General features: G+C 52.9%; 6 protein-coding genes across 6 annotated transcripts; 2 read left to right on the top strand and 4 right to left on the bottom strand.

Moving 5' to 3' along the window:
- Positions 1 to 1,014: 1,014 nt before the first annotated feature.
- BO86DRAFT_418913 (YoaK family protein) lies at positions 1,015 to 2,030 on the top strand (the record flags this gene model as incomplete). Its single annotated transcript, XM_025675093.1, has 3 exons — positions 1,015 to 1,034; positions 1,234 to 1,358; positions 1,429 to 2,030. 3 exons carry the CDS (start codon positions 1,015 to 1,017, stop codon positions 2,028 to 2,030), a joined length of 747 nt encoding a protein of 248 aa, XP_025527838.1.
- Positions 2,031 to 2,617: 587 nt separating this feature from the next.
- On the bottom strand, positions 2,618 to 2,985 carry BO86DRAFT_399475 (uncharacterized protein; the record flags this gene model as incomplete). Its single annotated transcript, XM_025673629.1, has 2 exons — positions 2,618 to 2,655; positions 2,769 to 2,985. The coding sequence occupies 2 exons, from the start codon at positions 2,983 to 2,985 to the stop codon at positions 2,618 to 2,620; spliced, it is 255 nt and encodes an 84-aa protein (XP_025527839.1).
- Positions 2,986 to 3,413: 428 nt separating this feature from the next.
- Positions 3,414 to 4,278, bottom strand: BO86DRAFT_399476 (uncharacterized protein; the record flags this gene model as incomplete). Its single annotated transcript, XM_025673630.1, has 4 exons — positions 3,414 to 3,504; positions 3,636 to 3,931; positions 3,987 to 4,028; positions 4,102 to 4,278. 4 exons carry the CDS (start codon positions 4,276 to 4,278, stop codon positions 3,414 to 3,416), a joined length of 606 nt encoding a protein of 201 aa, XP_025527840.1.
- Positions 4,279 to 7,415: 3,137 nt separating this feature from the next.
- Positions 7,416 to 8,337, bottom strand: BO86DRAFT_409806 (GPI anchored serine-threonine rich family protein; the record flags this gene model as incomplete). Its single annotated transcript, XM_025674440.1, has 2 exons — positions 7,416 to 7,995; positions 8,078 to 8,337. 2 exons carry the CDS (start codon positions 8,335 to 8,337, stop codon positions 7,416 to 7,418), a joined length of 840 nt encoding a protein of 279 aa, XP_025527841.1.
- Positions 8,338 to 9,536: 1,199 nt separating this feature from the next.
- On the bottom strand, positions 9,537 to 11,748 carry BO86DRAFT_362195 (alpha-amylase; the record flags this gene model as incomplete). Its single annotated transcript, XM_025669900.1, has 9 exons — positions 9,537 to 10,198; positions 10,261 to 10,312; positions 10,377 to 10,451; positions 10,503 to 10,593; positions 10,649 to 10,811; positions 10,876 to 10,984; positions 11,039 to 11,194; positions 11,259 to 11,362; positions 11,442 to 11,748. 9 exons carry the CDS (start codon positions 11,746 to 11,748, stop codon positions 9,537 to 9,539), a joined length of 1,719 nt encoding a protein of 572 aa, XP_025527842.1.
- Positions 11,749 to 13,299: 1,551 nt separating this feature from the next.
- Positions 13,300 to 21,650, top strand: BO86DRAFT_430003 (alpha-1,3-glucan synthase). Its single transcript, XM_025675666.1, has 15 exons — positions 13,300 to 13,789; positions 13,845 to 14,020; positions 14,082 to 14,310; positions 14,382 to 14,863; positions 14,940 to 15,232; positions 15,294 to 15,825; positions 15,880 to 16,324; positions 16,384 to 18,599; positions 18,656 to 18,697; positions 18,758 to 19,862; positions 19,946 to 20,116; positions 20,178 to 20,328; positions 20,385 to 20,686; positions 20,745 to 21,105; positions 21,176 to 21,650. Exons 1-15 carry the CDS (start codon positions 13,427 to 13,429, stop codon positions 21,442 to 21,444), a joined length of 7,137 nt encoding a protein of 2,378 aa, XP_025527843.1. The 5' UTR covers positions 13,300 to 13,426; the 3' UTR covers positions 21,445 to 21,650.
- Positions 21,651 to 21,777: the final 127 nt, after the last annotated feature.

The following is a 21,777-nucleotide window of genomic DNA, read 5'->3' on the forward strand; positions in this document are numbered from 1 at the left end:
TGGCGGACAAACCAATGCAGTATAACTGAAATAAAATGAATCATGCTTCCTTGGATTCTTGCGCTGTTCCAGGGCTGGATTTTGTCAAGATAGCACACCCGCCCGCACCGAATGGGGTTTTTGGTTGGGGGGGGGGAGGGGGGGGGGAGGGGGGAATTTCCTTGTAAAGTAGCGTCATAGGCATTGGACAAAAGCAAGCATAATTCCCCTCTAGTGAAATGGTAGCCTGGGAATACCGCTTTTCCCGACAGGACAAAAGTTTTTGCGAATGTGGATGAGTGATGGATTCAGGTAATATGTACAAGAGAGTTTATAACGGTGGGGCCAACCGGACAGCATCGCGAGCTGTGACCACCCTGGCCAGGGAGGCTGCAGCAGTCCCACGGACAATGGACAACGTCACTAGTGAGAGGATTCACAGCTACTATCCCAAATTGTAGAAACAACTGCCTCAACATGTTTTGTGCGAGACCGGGAAAACCCCCACTCGTCGGATGTCCGATACCGACTGGTTGGTCAGGGGGTTGTGAATTCATAGTATGGGGTGGGGACCCGTTAGTCAAGCCCTATAGGGCTGAGATAAGACTTCAATGTATGTCCGGGAGGGGCAGCAGGTACCTGTATCATGGATCTAGGCACTATCTATCATTCTTGGCCTCCCAGTCTCTCCTGCACATCTTTACCCGTCGACCGCATTGCTTCGTTAGTCGTACAGAAGGGATAAGTACGAAGTACTGATCACTGGTGTCAAGCTTTCCGCGCAGAATTTGTGTTGTCAATGAGTAAGTGACGGAAGGGTCGGGTAACACGGCAAAAGCGGGGCGGGCCACCCTGTGCAGGAGTCGAGGATCCAAATTTCTCTCGAATTGGTGCCTATTCAACACATCAGAAGGCCCAGTGTTTCGTCTATGATCTAATGCTTCGTTTGTAACGGTAGTCTTCTTGGACAAGCTCCTTCAATGATGAAACATCTTGAGAACATGTCGGTCACATCTCCGCATAGCGATCTACGAAATGACGTTAATTCAGATAAGGTGCGGATTACTCGATACCTCATGTGTAAAAGCGAGCGCAATGGAACGTCGTGGTCCAGTTGGGAGTATAACTCCTTCTCCAGAACTAAGAATAACACCACAACGTGCCGTTCATGGAGGACCACGAGCGGGGGTCCTCGGTCGCTGCAGAGCCTCCTGGGCACCGTTTCCCCAGAAAGCCGGCGACTTGGCTATCAAGACGGATCCTTGATGACCTTGATGCCAAGCACACCGACCTGATTTGCCTGTTCCTCTGTTTCATCACAGCGCTGTGCGATAGTAGTGCCTACAGTGTGTGGTCGTGCTATTTGGGCTTGCAGACAGGTATAGCAGTTTCCAGCCTGGGAGCTCGGCTCGGGAGCAAATAGGTCCTTCTAACCAATCCTTATCCCAGGAAACACGATCACACTCGGCCTTGGGGCTTCCGGCCAGCCCAAATCCAAGCCATTCGGCTGGCTCAAGTCACTGGTCTTGATATCTTCATTCATGGCCGGCGCGTTCACCTTTGCCAACGGATTGCGCCTCCTCGGTCCGCGCCGGGCCGTCACGCTCAGTTTCTCGTTCCTCGTTCAAGCCTCCCTGATCATCATCGCCAGCGCTCTTATCGAAGCAGATCTCATTCAGCATACCTCTGCGGCGACCTCGCTAACAGGCGGCCCACTCTTTCTCGAGCTCATCCCAATCGCACTCTTGGCGTTTCAGTCGGCAGGCTGTCTGGCCGCGAGTCGCTTCCTGGGATTCAACGAGATCCCGATCGTCGTGTTGACGAGTGTGTACTTCGATATCGCCTCCGATCCGCATCTGTTGACCTCGTTGTTGAAGAATGCACCGAGAAACCGGCGCCTGTGCGGTGCGGTGTTGTATGTGGTCGGTGCCATCTGCGGAGGGTGGTTGAGTCTCAGCGCTGGTGGTATGCAGTCGGCCTTGTGGATTGCGGCCGCGCTGAAGCTAGGGTTAGCGGTTGTGTGGCTGTTCTGGACGAAGGAGCAAGGTTGAAGCACATCTCCGGTGGACAGGATGCTATGCCACCGAGACAGGTTATATCGAGTCAATTGGAGCGCTGTCATGCACGGTCAGTCAAGCTGCGAAATGACTAGCTGAGGCGCGAAGGTGGTACAAAGACCTTCCTTTCCATACTGCAGAGACATCATCAATCCACTCATCTATTCGCCGTGACTTGACAGTCGACGCCCTCGATGTTTTCCTTTTTCATGCACAGTTACTACAGGAGTGAACATGTGAATGGATTAGACTAGGCGAAGAGCACCACTGAATCCATTGTTACTACAACTATAAATATGCATGAGGATGCATCTCGAGCATTCACACATTTACCGGGCTGTCATCGATATGAACTGCGAGTATGGCTAGTGGGGGAGATACTGTAGTACTCGGCCCGGTACAAGTGTGCCCGATGCGTATATCTTGTCTTCCAACAGCTCCATTCAGTCCAGAACATCCATTCAGTTATTCCATACTCTAAGAAGTTTGCGAGACTTCCAAATTTATCTATCCGTGCACACACAACAGGAAGGAATACCTTCAGTTATGTTGGACCTGCGGCCAACTTCCCCTTGTACTCCTCAAGTGTGGTGATCTCGAGATCCGGGCTTTCGTGGGCCTGTTCCAATATGAAACTCCAATGAAGAAGTCATGATATGTCAGTCTCTAGAATGCTCTGACAAGGCACAGAAGACGAATGAACAAAGAACTAAGTCTGCTGAGGAAGGATACCATAATGATTGAGCTTCAACCACGCCTTGGCAATGTCGTCGAGCTGCAGCCCGGGGAGTAGTACTTGCGGGATTTCGTCCTCGAATCTTGAAGCCTGATCGTAGATATACTGGATTATGGTACCCATCACATCCCAGCCCCTTTCAATCGTCTCGATGGTCTGCTTAGCCGGGCCGATGAGGTCGCTTATTTCTTGGTGTTTCTCCGTGGCCGTCATGGTTTGGTCTTGCTTTTAACCGACGGGGTGAACAAACTTTCTACCTTCATCGTCGCCAGAATCACATACAGGTGCACGTGCACCTTGATAACCTGCTCATCAGTCTGGATTTCCTCATTCAAGCCGTTGGTCTTTTTTTCATAGGAGTTGGTATCGTATCGTTTTGGTACTGGAACCACATGACCGTGCCAGCGATGGTTCCAGCCCCAGGGCTGTGACCGCCCAGTCTCCTTGCATGGCATAGGTTTATTGGTCGATCGTACTTACGCCCAAACATAGGCTGCCACTGTTCCTTGATTTGTGCGATCTGTGATTTGCCTGGTAAGCCGAATGGCATCACAAGGGTGCTGGGGTTGGCGAAGAAGTTTACCTTGATCGATCACGCTTTGATCATTATCCATCTGGCCCTTTCGGGTGTTAACTTCTGTTTACAAGTCTTGTATATCTCCATACTCCTTGCTAAGAGCTTGATCCACGGACTGTTCGAGCGTCTGAAGTGTGGATCCATTGCTCCGGCAGCTATTGTCGATTTTTATCTATTTGAATATCTGCTTTGATATAAGTTTTCGAAATAATGCCAAGCCTTGCTGATCTGAGTCTGGATAATGGTGATACCACTGGGACAATCCTCTGTAATTTGAGTGATGTACTCCTTAGCCAGCTTCTTGGTCTTAGGGTCGTCGGCTCGATTATTAATTGCGTACTCCCGCAGCATCAGCCCGTAGGACGAGTCTCCAGAGTCTTCAGCGCCAGCATTATCCGAGTAATCGTCGATATACTGGGAGAGCGTCGTCATCGTTTCCCATGCGCACAGTTGGTTCAAGTCATTATCATCAGCATCAACACGGTCGCCGCCGCCATCAGTGGTAGGCTTGTTGAGACAACGGCTGCCCTGACCAGCAGCATCATCGCTTGTGGTCAAGAATCCAACGCAGTCGCTGTTTATCTGACCCTAGGGATGAGCAGAGAGCAGTATCTGCTTGACAACTGCGGTTCCATACCGTCATCAACTCGTCGGCTACCGGGCTCAAGTGACTATACAGCTAATGGTGTGTGTTATTTAAGCTTGACGCACAGATGGAAGCAGGGTTCCGGGGAAGGTATCTCTGTCCATACGATTTGATAGCCATTGTCCGAGAAGCTCGCGTACTGCTGGAGGGAGTCGTCGTCGCTCGGGAGGGTCTCCATCGCCTGGATAATCCCCGACGGCGTACGGAAGGTGGACAGCGTCAAGCAGAAGTCATCGTTGACCAGGAGGTCTCGTGGACTCAGAAAGTCTTCGTAGCGTGGCATGATTGAGTTGAGCGATAGCCTTTTGGGGGCCCATTACTGCCGGATAGTAGCACGGTATCTTATCTGGATCGATTAGATTAGGAGTTCCAGGAGGAAGCCCGCAGTCTATGACGAAGAGTCGTGCAAACATGACATGTTGCTTTCGGTTGCGCATTGAGCTTGCATCTGCCACCGATGACAACGAGACTTCTTTGTCTGTTGACCTCGTACGCGTGGAAAGGGCTTTTTGTCGGATTTGACGTCAAATACAATGGTAGATGGGAATTGAACAGTACACAGGAATGGCATATTCATACCATGGACTGACTCTGTGGCTTGTGCAAAACATGCGACACAGCACAGGCAGGACAGATCTCGTTCCCCGCGGACTATATATGTGCAACGAGCCCTCGCTTGGCTCAGCGGCTGCATTGCTTGGTTAAACGTGGCTTGCTTGATTAGACGACAGAGAAAAATTGAAACTATTGCATGTATATGATCGTATGCTACCTGAAGACTTTTTTCTCAAGTGGATATTTTCATAGCTTATTCATGCCTGCAAGTAAAATAGTGAATGGCTGAGATACGGGGGCATAGGCAGGTGCGTCGAGGTTGTAAATGCATCCTTGGCGCTGAATAATCTCCCCAAATTCCGTCCACCGGCATCATTACTCAGAATCGTTTGTCTCAGATGATGAAGCTTGCTATCAAGGCTAACTGGTAATACTTGTCTGATCTGCCTTAGATCAATGCGTGAACCGGAAATGTTGGTTGGGAGCATCAACGATATGAGTTGTGAGACTGCTGGCACGATCATCTGATAGTCCCTGGGTAAGTTGTATACGTGTTACATGAATCAGAAAAGCAAATCGAAACGGGTCATCTGACTGACTCGGTGGTAGCTGACATGAGTCGACAGTCGAACGGCCGTTGGACGATCGCGCCTAACAGGTGATGAGAGCGTGAAGATGTGTGGATTCTGCCTATCTCGGAGGAACTATCTACATGCGCGGCCGGAAGGCGGTGAGGTGCCACCGCGGAGGCAGGGCCTCCGTCAACAGGGCAGAATCAGACAACTAGCGAGACTTCGTTGCAGCGCGGTACCGAAGACACTGTTACAAAGGTGAGTCTCTCTGCTGGTAAGCTTGCAGTTGCCACCTCTTCAGGTAAGATGAAGAATCAAATCCTTATCGCATTGAAGCTACCCGATACGAAGGAGCCCTGCGCTTTTCGTAACGGTCGATAAGGCAGGTCGTGTCCGATAACGCCAGCGACCCATATCTATGGCATACCCACCCTGGTCCGAGCGTTGCCAAGGTCATTAGTGAGCCAGTAACCGGCTGATCATTCGAGGTGGATTGACAATGTCTTGCCACGATCCATGACTCGAGGCTCTGTCAAGAGAAAGTATACGCGAATGAGTTTATCGGGACGAATCATTGCTACCTCCTTCGAGCCTCTTGGAGGGTCATGTCTTCCAATCCATGCTGACTGTACTGTGTGCTCACCGGCCATTGATTCAGGGTCTCCAGGTTCACATGGATCAAAACCTAGAGCCCCGTTCCTGCTGGAGCCCTAGGAGAGCGCGGGTAAAAAAGAGGCTACCGAGGTTTATCGCGAAGGCAGGTCATATTCACCCCCCCCCCCCCTCCCCCGTCAACAGCAGCGGACGCCTTGGCAGCGGAGAATCTAACAAACCGTGCCGTGGGAAGTTCCAGCCTGACAGGCAGTGCACCGCAGGAGCATGTCCGACCTGCCTAGTTCCACGATTGCCCATGAGCAAATCCCGAGGTCTCGCAGTTGGACACCCGACGCACTTGGTGCGTCACGCAGGCGCCCTCGTCAAGATCTTCCCACGACCCCAAGAATAGATGAGGGGAGATGGCTCTTGACGCAGGTTCCCACGCATGAAAAAAAAAAAGGCACCCGACCGCATGAAGGCGGTGTCGAAGGAGAAGATCCGGCGCGGTTTCTAAGTTCAGAAGCTGTCTCAGCAGGCGGAATAGACCTTACTTCTGCATTTATAATTAGCAATGATCATGCCTTACCACACGCACGCAGTTCCAAAGACCTCGTTGCTTCTCCGGACCGGTTGGTTTTGGCGTGTACTGTATTCCGTACCGTATCCGGCTCTCGGATTAAGTTATACGGCTTTCGGCCACGATGCGGCTCTCTATCGCTATACTTGATCACAGAAGATGTTTTCTTCCAGTCCGCAGCAAGTCAAAAAGCTTTCGGCTCTCAGTTGTCTGTCGTCAGTAGGTACACGGCCCAAGAAAGGCAACTCAGACGAGCTGACATATCTCACCAGGTAAGACATTACCATAATCAGCAAAAGCTCGCAAAGCGGTGAAAATGTTTATTGTGGCTCCAGGATTGACAGGTCTGAACCAATGACATCATGAGCCATCATCCGTGGATATGCATGTTTAGACAACCATATAATAAAGCTTTTACATCTCCGAGAACATTCTTTTCCAGGACCGAAAAATATCGGCTACGACGAAGAGGAGTTGCGGTGTGCGGGGGAATTCCGGATAGTGGGAGAAACTGCAGGTGCACTTATGCACGCTGGTCCCGCTTCTGCGGAATGCCCCTCGATGGGTTACAAATCACAATTCCACGCAACTTGTGTGACTCCAGATGGGGAGTAATCACTACGCTTCTTAGGGGCTGTCCAAATAACTGTATAGTGAATCGTAGCTAGAAGGTACAGATCAATTATTGGATCATTGTCGTCTGGTAAACTCCATGCAGCAATATCTCTGCAATAAAGAATCAATGAACCTTGACCTCTATCGATGAGGGATGTCGTACAAGGAAAGCGATATATGTCGACTCTCCCGAACTATTACAGATTGAAGTCAAGATAGAGTACAACGCGGGAAGAAGTCCTCGATACCATGCAGAAGACCAATCAATATAATGAATCTACACTCCCCATCGTAGGAATACTATTGATCGAAGTGTACTCGCCCTCATTTCAGACTCTCATGCATCCGCTGTCGTAAAATGGTCAATTTGCCTGCTCTCTATCGTAACTATGAAGCATAACAGAGCCCGAGATCCCACTAGCCTACTCCGCTTTACCCCCCTCGCTCGTAGCATGAAAATGAGCGCATGCATGCACGCTTCAATAATCTTGCATCTCGTCAACATCAAGCGTAGAACAGCGCGACGACAGCGCCAAGCAGAGCCAGCGCGCCCTTGGGAGCACCGGAGGTAGGCGCCGCCGCGCCGACCGACTGCTGCGCGGCGGCAGTGGCGGTAGTGCTGGTGGAGTTGGAGCTCGACGCCAAGGATCCGGTGGTGATCGTCGCCTTGGACGACGCCGCGGTGCTTGTACCTGTGGCAAAAAGAATAGCTCGGTCAGTATGATCACCGGACAGTTGTGTATGAAGTAGGGTCTTGCCTAAAGAAGACAAAGGAGTGATCGACGACGCAGGTGTCGACGACCCTGGAGTGGTGGTGGTGATGGTGGTGATGGTGATTGAGGTGGAAGTGATCTCACTGGTTGTAGAGGGAGTAGTGGAGGTGGTGGAAGTGGAGATGGACGTGGAGGACGATGAAGTGGTCGATGAGGAGGAGGAGGAGGAGGAGGAGGAGGAGGATGAAGAAGTGGAGGAGGATGAGGATGAGGACGTGGTACCGTCGTTGGAAGCACCCTTTTCGACTGTGAACACCGAGCTCACGGCGAGCTGGCCTGATGAATCAATGATCTGGATCTCGTAGTCATCTCTAAGGTACCACAAAGAAAAAGTCAATTCAGCAAATCCATTCTTGGCGAGGATCACAGTGTCTCCCTGCTAAGGCTACATACCCGTTGGAAATGCTAGGGTTGGGTTGGGTCGTGTATTCCCCCTCAGAGGTCTTCACGTTGTCCGCCAACTTGGTCTGGAAAGAGCCATCCTCGGTTCGCAGGATGATACTGATATAGTCAGGATCGCTGGAGTCGCTAGTGAACTTGATGGTCTTGGGGGTGGAAAAGTCCCATTCGGTGTCTGATGATGGAGTAGTGATGGTGATGGCCAGAGCCGAGGAGATCAGGCCCAATGAAGCGAGTGTGAATGAGTAGCGCATCTTGATTCAATAACGACGGATTATGCTGGCCAGTAAAGCTATAGAGAACCTCTCACGATTTGCCCGGAAAACAACTATATATACAGTAGACAGTACCGGTGCAGTGTGCTGATAGCTACATTGTAGGAAGCAAACCATATACGGAATCCCCAGTGTTCACACATCCTTCCAGCTGAAGCCCGACAGAATGAGACACGCAGGTTGTCTGGGCCTTGGACAGCAGGGAGCAGCAATACGAGGTGATCTCCAGTACGAGCTGAGCCTCGCCTGTGGAGACCGAAGCAGAGGCGAATGGTCACGCAATCGCCATCCCCGGTGCTGCCCACGTCAATGACAACAAACGGGGACTAAAAGGATCGATGACTGAATCAGTGATCTGTCATGCTGTGTTGGGATCCCAATTCACAATATCTTCCCAATCAGATGGTTGATTACCCTTACCGATAAAAGGACTCAAGCTTTTGCACTAACCAGGGTTCTTCTGATGTCAGCGCTAGGGCGGCGCTAAGAAAGGCAAGTCTCCAATCCGGCGGTGCCGATAAGGCTTGCAAATCGAGGCTATCAGGTTTGTCAATCTATTTTTGTGCGTATCGTTATGTCACAGCTGTAATCTATTACTTGTTATAACGGTATGATTGACCCGCGGAATCGCATTGGCCAAGCCAGTGTCTGCGCCTGCTGTCAAACAAACTGCCGTCCGTGGTTTGCCTTGGAGCAACCGAAGCCGACGGGAGTTGGTGCCTGTGCCCGACACTCAGGGCGACCCACGGAAATATGGTAGCTTGGGCACGGTCGGAAAACCCGAGATAATCATACAGATGTATGGCATTGAGTTTGACCAGAGGTACGGAGTATGCTGTCGAAGGACATTCTCCAAGGCTCCCAACAAGCGTGGCTACGTTTGAGGGCCACATACTCACACACCGCCAAGTTTTGCTGCTACGGACGAGGGTGTTTCAATTGGTAAAACAAAAAATAAAGAATCCAAATATTGACACTGCGCCCTGTCTAGTATCATTATCTTATATAGTAGGGAATTAATGTATTATAGTAGCAAACTCAAAATGTAATATGTCCTCGTAAAGCCAGAACCTCAAAGCCATCTAAGTGATAATCAAATCAACCAGGCAAGTCGACAAAGAAAAGAATCCAAGGAAAATAGGAGCAAGAGAAAGGATGAGGGGGGGCAGTCGGAAGGATTAGATGACTAAGTAAGAGGTGGCCATGGCCGCCGTCACCAGCACCGTCCTTATCTCCCTCGACAGACCGAATAAGGAAGACTGAGCCCCGGTGGAGGGCGAGGGGCTTGCAGACGAGGCTGCCGAGCTACTCGGCGTTCCCGTTGAGGAGTCATCATCCTTACAGATATTGGTGCTGTTCTTCAGGCTGTCAGTGGGATAGTACACCCGAGGACCGCCGTCCGAGCTGAGGTCGACGGTGAGATTACCGCTGGCATCGGTGACGAATGTTTTGCAAGACAGGATCTCCGTCACGTTCTGTCGGGATTGGAAACCCGTGCCGTCGGCGCCCAGGGTGAATTTGGTGGTGGCTTTGGTGGCGGGCTTGGCTCCCAGGTTAGATACGACACTCACAACCTGATTGCCAGCAAAGCCCTTGCGGATGGCCAGAATGTTGGTTGAGTTGTAGATCGGCAATGACAGGTACGAGAGATAGTCGCGCCCCGCCTGTGACTTGAGCGTGTACTGTTTGCCGTCCCCGCTGGCATATGATCGAATGCGGTTCAGCGATTGGACGAGTGACGGGAGCGAGGTCGAATCCATCGAGTAGTTCGTGCGCCAGAGAGCCTCACGATTCACCGGGTTAAATGCACCCGACAGGTGCTGCTCTTCCCCGTAATAGACTGTGTTGCCTTGGTTAGTACTGCGGGTTCGTGGTGTAGGCGGAGAGAGTGCTGAAACATACGAATGGGAATACCGTCAGCCAGCATGCTGGTGGTGAGAATGTTCCGAGCAAGCTACCCAATCATCACAATGTTAGCCCAGGCTCATTCCGTCATTTGAGGCTGTGACTAGACTTACAGAGATGTCCGAGGTATACGAGCCAAAGCGAGGGACGTCCTGATTCGATGTAAACGTTCCCATAGCCAGCACGTCCTGCCAATAGTGAGTTTCAGATTATCATTTCAGGGGTCAGCCAATTCCTACCTCACACAGTGACTTCGTGTAGTCAATAGACTGGAAGATGGCGCTCAGGTCGCCGTGTGTCGTATTGAAGGCGTTGGTGAGGATATAATACCTAGAAATATCAACCACCCTTCTGACTATACACTCACTGGGATGTGTGTACTCACAAGGGATAGTTTAGCAGTCCGTTGATATCTGACTGCAGAGGGCAAATGTCCGCTGCAGTCTTCGTCGCGCCTTCACCAAAAAGGAAAACCCCCGCGGATTTGTTGAAGCTCGAGAAAAAGTCTTGGTCAATGTTCAAGACACTGTCGATCCGCAACCCATCGACTATCCACCAAGGTGTCACTAGAATCCTTGAATGCATAGATGTCATATGAAACATCGAACTTACCAGAGTAGTTCGAGACCAACTCCTTGACCCAAGTGCCCAGCATGTTCTGAACCTCCTGGTCCTCGTTTCGTAGATCTGGGAGCGAGACGACATTGTCCCCCATCCAGCACTGATGCACAAGTCAGCGATGCCCCGGCCACCACCAAACTAGAAAAAAACTCACGTCCAAAACACAGGTATCATTGTGGGGATCAGACGAGAGAAGCTTGTAGTCGTGGAAATATTTCCGATCGTTGAAAGGGTTGAACGTGCTGTAGTCGACCGTGGTGTGGTTTCCCGCCCAGGCCATATCCCCGACCACGACATCCAGCATCAAGTACTATTGATTCAGTGTCTCAGTATTGTCTGATGATCCCCAATTCATGTCGTCCATGGCAACTCACCATCCCACGCTTGTGCAAGGCTGAGGATAAGGCTTTGAGGTCATTGGAAGTACCGAAATGAGAGTTGATCGAATAGAGGTCGTTTGGCCAGTAGCCATGGTAAGCTGTTATGCGTGGACAGTTAGTTCTGAGGATACGGTTCACCATTCACAGTCCTGCGGACGGCTAGCTTTATGAGCGTACCTGAAAGATCCGCGGTTCGTTCTGATATTTGACTTTGTGCCGGAGAGATCCAAATTGCATCAAACCCGAGTTCCTGGATATAGTCGAGTCTGTTGATGATGCCACGGAACGAGCCCCCGCAGTAGTTGCCTTGTGCTGCATCACAAGCGGCGGTGGTTGAGTTATCGGTTCGAGCAAAGCGATCGGTAACAATCTGGTAGACGGAGCGACCGAGCCATTGATCTCTGGAGGCGGCCTCAACCCTCACTGTCCAGCTCGCCAAAGTGGCTGCAACCACCAGCGCCTTTCTCCACCACCGCCCGCTCATCGTTGGTAGCGTTAGCATAAGCAACCCAGTAGGAAAGAAAGAGTGTGCGGATTGAAAATGATGGAGATGATGGAAGCAATGCCCTAGTTGCCCTACGTAAATTGAGTGACCAAGTGACTGAGTGACCGAGTCATATATTATCTACGGAGTACGGAGTACCAGATCTCATATATGCGACCGCTACATTGGTATTCTAGCAGCCTAGGATTGATACCTTAATTATTAGCCAAGTTGGCTAAGTAAATAATGTTGATCGTTAGATTGCATTTAGATTGGATTGGATTGATGATTACTCTCTACAGTACCCCTGGGATCTTGGGACGGGAAGAGTTAACAGTATAAGGTAATCGGAATACAGGTTCTGGTATCGAAGATGGTATTGACCGGTAAAGAAGAGTGGATCGGCCCGTTGACCAGCTCAGTCTTGCCCTGGGCCTGTCATCGAGCCCGATCGGCAGCCCAGACACAGACAGCCAGACAGTCTTCAAGGTTCTCTTCGTAAGTTCCAAGTTGCTGGTCCCCTCGCCCCTCCTCTGCCAACCTTGGAAAACTCCCGCTATTCCCGCGACTGGACAGTCGGTCCCCTTATCTGCCCTAGTTATCAGAACCCGGAATATCTTCGCATCCGATCCTGTTCGCGGCTTTTCTCCTTGGCTCGCTTCCTTTGTCCGCATAAGGTCAGTCATGTATCAGCTCAGCTAAGTCAAAATCATCATCGCCTATGACGTGTACCACTGGAGGCGTGCTAGCCGGTCGGGCATACACTTTCACTGACTGAATCCTCCCGTACTCCCCCGTACATACGGGGTACTCCGTACTGACGGTCTCATCGATGATTTTGTCGCCGATCCCGCGGGTTAGAGATATATGACTTGTCGGATGGAGAAGATTTGCCCTTGCAGCCAATTCCAACCCGATGGGACGAACACCATCATGTAGAATCCTTCAAACTTCGATGCTGAACATGTATCAATATATATCGGTATCAACTTGCAGGAATCATTCTCTCGCCCCCTCCCCATGGGTTGTCCGGTGCATGAGCTGTAAGGAGTACCTCCCCGCCGGAATGGGCGATGCGCAACTGATACAGACCCACCTCGTACCCTCGGCCAGCCCATTTCGACCACTCCAAGTGACCTATATCTGATGCATGTCAGATCCAGTTCATACGAGACATGAGGCGTCTCCTTTGGGCCTGGAACCTGGGTGTCGAGGCCCGAGCAAGGTGGCGTGGTGGTCTCAGAGCTGAAAAATTCGTTGGGATAACGAACATGCTGGAGAAGAGGCCCACCCCCGAAAAGATGGCGTTTGTTGCCTCCAACAGAGCCGCTAAAATTAGGACGATGCTTTCGACTGCCTCACTCGGTGTCGGTGCATGGGGAGGGGGAGGCTGTACGTACAGTACATGCTATGGATCGCCTTATCGCTGCGGAGGGTTCGTTATCTACGCGAACATGCTGCTGAAGCTCATCTGCGCTTTCTGAGAATATTTCAGCCAATTTCTTTTTTATCTCTGTTTGTCTATGACAGACCACCTTTTGTACTCCCTCTGGTTCACGCTGGGTTGATTGTTGCTTGTATGAGTTCCTGATATTGCTTCTTTTCTCTCGCAGTTCGAGGCTTCCAACAGTGTGCTGCTCCGTGGATGTCACTGCCGTAGTGGCATTCACTGTGCGCCATGAAGCTGTTCAATTCTATCACTCGTTACCTTGCCATCGTTGCACTGGCGACTCCTCTTGCACTATCCCTACCCTACCTTGAAGAAGAAGTCAACTGGAATCTCAACCAGAATCAGACCGCGACAGACCCTCTCGACTATTCGGGACTTTGGGAAGGCCACACATACAAACCCTCACCGGACAACTGGCGATTTCCCTTTTACACCATCTTCCTCGATCGATTCGTTAACGGGGATCCGAGCAATGACGACGCGAATGGTACGCAGTGGGAACACATCTTGACCTCCAACCAGTTCCGCCATGGCGGCGACGTGCTTGGTTTGGTCGATACTTTCGATTACTTGCAGGGTATGGGGATCAAGGTGAGCTTGCTGCCGTCGCACAGTTACGGGACGGAACATGTTGACCATTATTCAGGGCGTCTACCTCGCTGGTACCCCGTACATCAACTGGCCCTGGGGTGCGGATGGATACTCGCCGCTGGATCTGACGCTGATGGATCATCACTTTGGTACGATCGAGGATTGGCGCACCATGATATCAGAGGCTCATCGACGGGGCATATACGTTCTGTTTGACAATACCTTCGCGACGTAAGTGTGACCCAGATCCGGAAAATATGGCATTGCCATCAGCTAATCGTGGTGGGGAAAGGATGGGCGATCTTATCGGTTTTCAGGGTTACTTGAACAGGTCCGCGCCGATCAACCCCAACGAGTATGACTATGTATGGAAGTACGATCGCCAATATTGGGACTTTAAGCCCGGGAACGAGGTCGAGGCCGAATGTCCCTGGGAATATCCGCGGTTCTGGGATGATGACGGAACAGGCTTGACCACTACCACCCTGGGAGCTTCATGTCGGAATAGTGAGTTTGATCAGGTAAATCCCCCCCCCTCTCGACCTTCTTCAATGTGTCAACCAGCGCTAACCCATTACAACAATCCTTATAGTATGGTGAAGTCGCTGCGTTTGGCAATTACACCGAATGGGAAGGGCAGATCTCCAAGTTCGCCTTCGTGCAGGACCGTCTCCGCGGATGGCGCCCGGACGTTCTGGCCAAGATCAAACATTTTTCGTGTCTGACCATCCAGATGCTGGACATCGATGGGTATCGCGTGGACAAGGCTCTGCAAGTGACCCTGGACTCCCTGGGCGAGTGGTCAGAGGCGATGCGCGAATGCGCCCAGGGGGTGGGCAAGGACAACTTCTACCTCCCCGGAGAAATCGTGGCGGGAAACGCCTTTGGCTCGCTGTACATCGGTCGCGGTCACCAGACGAATCAAACCATTTCCAACATGACGGAAGCCTTCATGATGACCAACAAGACAACCAATGCAACCCAGGATCTGTTCTTGCGACCGGCGGAAAGATCCGCCTTGGACGGGGCCGCCTTCCACTACACTTTGTATCGTGGGTTGAGTCGGTTCTTAGGGTTAGTCTCCCCGCTTCCCTTGTAGCTCCCCCTTTTCTTCCTCGGCTAGTTGAGGTTGACAACTGCTCGCATTCAGGTTGGACGGTATTTACACGGCTGAAGGCGACCCACCGGTCAACTTCGTGGAAACCTGGAATGGTCTTGTGCAGACGAACGACATGATTAATACGAACACCGGCGAATTCGACCCGCGTCACCTGTTCGGTGTCACGAACCAGGACGTCTTCCGGTGGCCGGCGATCGCGAATGGCACGCACAAGCAGAATCTCGGACTGTACGTTGTCTCGTTGCTCATGCCCGGAATCCCCATCCTCTCCTGGGGCGAGGAGCAAGCATTCTACGTCCTGGACAACCAGGCGGATAACTACAGTAAGACGCCCCATTCTATCCAATGTCTACTACCCCCGTCCCCACCCTAACACTGCAATAGTCTTCGGCCGTGGACCCATGTCCTCAGCGCAAGCATGGCAGATGCACGGGTGCTACAAAATCGGAGCGTCCAAGTACTACGACATGCCGTTCGAGAGCGCCCTGACCGGCTGCAAGGACGATTCCGTCAGCCTCGACCACCGGGACCCCTCGCACCCCGCCCGGGGTCTCATCAAGCTGATGTTCGAAATGCGGCAGAACTACCCCGTGCTGAACGACGGCTGGTACCTGCAGCAGCTCTCGAACCACACTTTCGACATCTACCTGCCTGGCAGTAACGGGACGCCGACCGAGACGGGCATGTGGAGTGTGCTGCGCTCCCGCTTTGTCGACCTGCAGAATTTGGATGGCCAGGGCCAGGGTAACCAAAGTGTCTGGCTGTTGTACGCGAATGATAACCAGACGGTGCATCATGAGTTCAACTGCAGCGCCAAAGATGCATTGATTTCGCCGTTTCCCGCAGGCACGACGGTTAAGAACCTCTTTCCGCCGTTCGATGAGTATACGCTGGTCAATAGCTCCAAAACGCTTGGGTATGGTAGCCTCCGTAACGGAAAGCTGTAGTGCTGTTACTGACGATGTGGCAGGTTGGAAGGGTCGAAGCTCCCGAATGGGTGTTATCCCAACCTGACAATGCCGGCGTGGGGCTTCAAGGCCTTCGTCCCGAAGGATAAATTCGTGCAGCCCTCTCCGTACATTACAGGATTCACCCCGGGCCATGACGCGCGTCTCGTTCCCAACAGCACGACTGGCGACACCGTGCGGATCGGCTTTGAGTTCTCCCAGGAGATGGACTGTGACGAGATCACTCGATCGCTGACGATCACGTCGAAGGCGCTCAACGACGAGAGCCCGAAGCTGGACAACAGCTCCGTCTTATGCAAATCCTTTGCAGAGAAGGAAGTGGTGAGTTGGCCCGGTGCACTGACTAGCGTTTTCAGCTACGAGGCCGAGCTCTCGAACGTCTACCCAGGAGTTCATCAGGTCACCGTGAGCAATGTGACCACGAAAAATGGGAACTCATCCACAAACGTGAGTACACCCTCTTCTATACACGACGACCATTTCCGAACACTAACTGAACACATTAGTCCGTCGACCACTTCCTTTTCCGCGTCGGAAAGCTAGACAACCCGATTGTCTGGCCGCAGGTGGCAAACTACAGCCGAACGCTCTTGTTCGAGGTTCCATCGTCCGACTCCGGGACCTTATCTGTGAGACCACAGGCCCCTGGTGCGGACAAGTGGCGTTACTCGCTGGATTTCGGGGCCACATTCAGTGACTGGATGACTTACACTGGATTCAACACGTCGATCCCCGGCAAGAACTTCAGCGGGCCCGCGAGACAAGCCTGGGAAGGGGAACACATCATCGCCCAGTACTGGAGCAAACTGGCCGGAAGCAGTGATCACTGGCAGCACGGCGACTCCCAGTGGGAGTACAAACCCCCGCGACGCTTCCCCAACCTCTTCATCGAGGGCGAGTTCAACCAGTTCGGGTACGATGCCGGTTACTCCAATAAGATGACTCTCAGCAACCTGACCGGTCGGTGGGAGATCAACTTCATGGGCGAGTGGCCCGTCCAGGTGGCTTTCAATGCCTGGGGCATCAACGAGGACGGAACGCTGGATCAGACGCAGGTGTTTGGGGATCTTGATGGCGACAACGTGCTGGATCAGGTGCCCCCTATCACCCTGCTGAGCAATGTCTTCAACGTCACCATCCCGCCTCCGTCCCCGTATCTATCCTTCAAGCTGTCCGTGGATGACAGCGACCTCAGGGTCTACGCCATCCCCACCGGATCGCGCTGGGTGCAGCTGGCTCTCTTCATCCTGTTGGCCATCATTCCTATCTCCACCGCGATCGGCGCGGTGTATCTGTACCTGAAGGCGTTCTACCAGGTCAAGTTCAACCAGATCGGTGTCACGGAGAAACGGTCGAGCTTTGCACCACTTATCGGCGTCTTCCAAAGACGGACGCGACCGTATGACGGGGAAGCAAGTGCGGCTGGAGTCGGACGTGCGAATGTCAGTCCGTCTGTGTCCGACAGCGGCAGCGTCATCGGCGCCACGGTGGATATCCGGCGACGCACCGTGCTTATCGCTACGATGGAGTACGACATCGAGGACTGGGCCATCAAGATCAAGATTGGTGGGTTGGGAGTGATGGCACAGCTGATGGGCAAGCATCTTTCGCACCAAGATCTGATCTGGGTGGTCCCCTGTGTAGGGGGCGTAGATTACCCCCGGGACGATCCCCAGGAGCCGATGGTCGTCACTGTTCTGGGGAACAAGTACCAAGTCGACGTCCAGTACCACCGGCTGCACAACATTACATACGTCCTGCTCGACGCGCCGGTCTTCCGGGCCCAGTCCAAGTCCGACCCGTATCCCGCGCGCATGGATGACCTGGATTCAGCCATCTTTTATTCCGCCTGGAACCAATGCATTGCAGAAGCCATCAAACGGTTCCCCGCTATCGATCTCTACCATATCAACGACTACCACGGCGCAGCCGCCCCCCTCTATCTTCTCCCCCGCACGATCCCATGCTGCCTGTCTCTCCACAACGCAGAGTTCCAGGGCCTATGGCCCATGCAAACTGTCCAGCAGATTCAAGAGGTGTGCAAGGTGTTCAACCTCGACCAGGCCGTGGTGAAGAAGTACGTGCAGTTCGGCGACGTGTTCAACCTCCTCCACTGCGCGGCCAACTACCTCAAGATCCACCAGAATGGGTTCGGCGCTGTGGGTGTCTCGAAGAAATACGGCAAGCGATCGTACGCCCGGTATCCGATCTTCTGGGGGTTGAAGAGCATCGGCGCTCTGCCTAACCCGGATCCCTCTGACCTCGCGGAGTGGGATAACAACGCGAACAACAATCCGGAGGAGGTGACCATCGACGCAGAGTTCGAAGCCAGCCGTGCCCCGCTCAAGCGACAGGCGCAGGAATGGGCCGGGCTCAAGGTGGACCCGGATGCGGAGCTGTTTGTGTTCGTGGGACGGTGGTCGATGCAGAAGGGAGTGGACTTGATCGCGGACATCTTCCCTTCGATCCTGGACGCTCACCCCAAGGTTCAGCTGATCTGCATCGGGCCGGTCATTGATCTTTATGGACGCTTCGCTGCGTTGAAGCTGAATCGGCTCATGGAGCTGTACCCGGATCGCGTGTATTCCAAGCCGGAGTTCACGGCCTTGCCGCCGTTTATTTTCAGTGGTGCCGAGTTTGCTCTGATTCCTTCGCGTGATGAACCATTCGGTCTGGTGGCTGTCGAGTTTGGGCGGAAGGGGGCGTTGGGAGTGGGATCACGGTAAGATTGAACGTCAGCCCTAGTTTGACTGTTAATGCTAACGAATGTGTCAACAGGGTTGGTGGTCTCGGACAAATGCCTGGATGGTGGTTCACGATGTGAGTTTCTTCCTCCCAGAGACTTTCATACACATGTCCAGACAACTAACCGCAGTACAGTGAATCCATGACAACCAAGCACCTCACCCATCAGTTCAAGCTGGCAATCAACGACGCCCTGCGATCATCCCAAGAGACACGAGCGCTGATGCGAGCCCGATCCGGCAAGCAACGCTTCCCCGTGGCGCAATGGGTCGAGGATCTCGGCATTTTGCAGACCACCTCCATCAGAAAGCATGAGAAGCACTCGAAACGCAACGAGCGCAGCTCCTGGAGGATCTCCAGCACCAGTACCTTGGTCCCCGATCGCAGTCGCAACATGCACCTCTCGTTGAGTCCCGACACCAGCCGCGAACACAGCCGATCCCGCAGCTCGACCATCTCGCGCCCGCCCAGCCGGGCCATCAATGCCGATCTGCGACCCGGGGCACCCCGACCCGGCCACAGCCGTGTGCCCTCGCTGCCCGCAATCCTACCCTCCAATCTTAGCTTAACCAGTAACGATCCTGACACCGACACCGAGGCAAGGCGAAGACCCTTATCCTCGATCCCCCGCGCAGGACCTCGAGTGGTGTACTCATTCGAGAATGAGGGTGAAGAGCTCGAAAACATGTCCGTGGCACCCCATACCCCTCCCCACTTCGCCAACTCGGGCGCCAGCACCCCAACCCTCGGCGCCGGTCCCGAGGACGGGCTACTGGGTCGCAGGCCGAACCTATCCATGATGAGTCTGGTCAGCGTCGACGACATCGTCAAGGAGAAGCAGGATTACAACCTCCAGAAGGTCAGCCCCTTCTTCACGGACGTCAACAACGAGTACGCCGACAAGTTCGAGAAGAAGCTGGTCGATCTGAACGGCAAAAACTCTGAGGACCAGCTGTGCATCGAGGAGTTCCTCGAGAAGAGCGAGAAGGACTGGTTCAACCGTTATCGCGACGTCAAGCTGGGCAAGTCGCCGCTGCCCTCACCGTCGCCTTCGGTCTTCCGCTTCAAGGTCAACGATAACAGTCCCCCGCCGACGCCCGGGGTGATGGGTGGTCCGGTGGAGGACCCGAATGCGGGACAGTTCCTCCTGCCCAAGGACTATGTGCCCCCCACGGGGCTGAAGCGGTTCATGCTGATGAAGATCGGCGATTGGCCGGTTTATTCGATTGTCCTTGCTATTGTGAGTTTGCTGTTATACTGCTTTTCTTCTCTCAATGCGTCTTCCATTTTTGTATGTTCAATCCACTGACAAGATGGGGTCAGGGCCAAATAATCGCCCTAAACTCGTACCAGATCACGCTTCTGAACGGGGAGATCGGAGAGACAGCAGAAAAGCTGTACGCGCTCGCGTCCATCTATCTGGGGTCTTCGATTGTGTGGTGGATGGCTTTCCGACTGATGCCGTCGGTTTATGTCTTAACCATTCCTTTCCTGGTACGTATTTTGCTCTGTGCATTTTGTCTCGCCTAGGAGCGTCTAGGCTAACCCTTCGCAGATGTACGGATTTGCCTTCCTCTTCGTCGGCCTCGCCGGTCCCATTTCCGGCGGTGCAAGCCAAACCTGGCTGCAGAATGTGGGAACGGGCTTTTACTCGTTTGCCTCTTCGAGTGGATCGATCTTCTTTGCTCTCAACTTTGGAGATGAAGGTATGTGTATGAGCAACTAAAGTCCAGGGGACAGTGTATCTGACCTCTCTGTCCAGGTGGAGCACCGCTTAGCTCGTGGATCTACCGAGCCACTGTCATTCAAGGCAGTCAGCAACTATGCATCAGTTTCCTCTGGTACTGGGGTAGCTGGATGGCGAGCCTCAACCAAGAGGGTAGCACGCGATTCAGCCTGAGCATGACCAACCCACACGCATTACTCGGGATTGGCGTCGGTCTCGCGTGTTTCCTGTGGCTGCTGGGAGCCCTGGTGTTCTTTGGCTTGCCGTCCTATTACCGCCAGACGCCCGGGCGTGTACCGACCTTCTACCTCTCGCTCTTCCGGCGTCGCATCGTCCTTGTATGTTCCTCCCTCTTGTCCTTTCACCCAGTTGAAGTGCTAATCCCCGATCTTGCAGTGGTTCTTCTACATGGTGTTCATCTCGAACTACTGGCTCTCGGCCCCGTACGGTCGCAATTGGCTCTACCTCTGGACCAGCAAACACGCCAAGGTGTGGCACATTGTGCTGCTGGTTCTCCTCTTCTTTATCGGGGTCTGGGCGGCCGCCCTCTGGATCTGCCACGTCCTTTCCAAGCGACATGCCTGGTTCCTCCCGATCTTTGCCATCGGTCTCGGCGCCCCGCGCTGGGCGCAGATGCTATGGTCCACCTCCAACATCGCGACGTACATCCCGTGGGCTGGAAGTCCCGTGGCTGGAGCGATTCTTGGAAGAGCCTTGTGGCTCTGGTTGGGAGTGCTGGACAGTCTCCAGGGTGTTGGTAAGTCTCCTTTTCATCCCACCCGCGGTCGCATCATATCACCCCAGAATCGCAAACTAACCTCGCCTAGGCTTTGGAATGATCCTCCTCAACACCATGACCCGCTTCCACGTTACCTTCACCCTCCTCGCGGCGCAGGTGGTCGGGTCGGTGGCGACGATCCTCGCGCGGGCCACGGCGCCGGATAAGCTCGGCCCCGGCAACGTCTTCCCCGATTTCTCGGCGGGCGTGGCCGCCGGGCTGAGCAAGGCCGACTTTTGGGTGTGTCTGCTGTTGATGCTCTCCATCAACGTACTTTGCCTCTTTTTCTATCGCAAGGAACAGCTTTCGAAACCTTGATTGTGTTGACTTTGCATTAATTGCGTGGTTGTGGTTTTTCTTGTTTTTTTTTTTTTTTTTCTGTTTGGTCTTCTTGGTCTTCTTGCCTGGCTAGCGTGTGTCTTGGCTTGGTTTGTTTTGGTTACTAATTGTTTGGATATACATGCGGGTGCTACTGCCACGGAGCATCGTGTTGTTGCCTATAGTGAGTATATAGCATACGGGGGCATTGTATGATTAGAGCGATCCGTGGTCCGCAGCTGACTTAGCTGTTTGAATATAATCCTTATTGATCAATGTTGAATGGATACTCACTTATCCAAAAGCTACTTGACTAATTGATTTGACATAGTT

This window comes from Aspergillus japonicus, assembly GCF_003184785.1.
Source record: "Aspergillus japonicus CBS 114.51 unplaced genomic scaffold BO86scaffold_23, whole genome shotgun sequence".
NCBI classification, from domain to species: Eukaryota; Fungi; Ascomycota; class Eurotiomycetes; order Eurotiales; family Aspergillaceae; genus Aspergillus; species Aspergillus japonicus.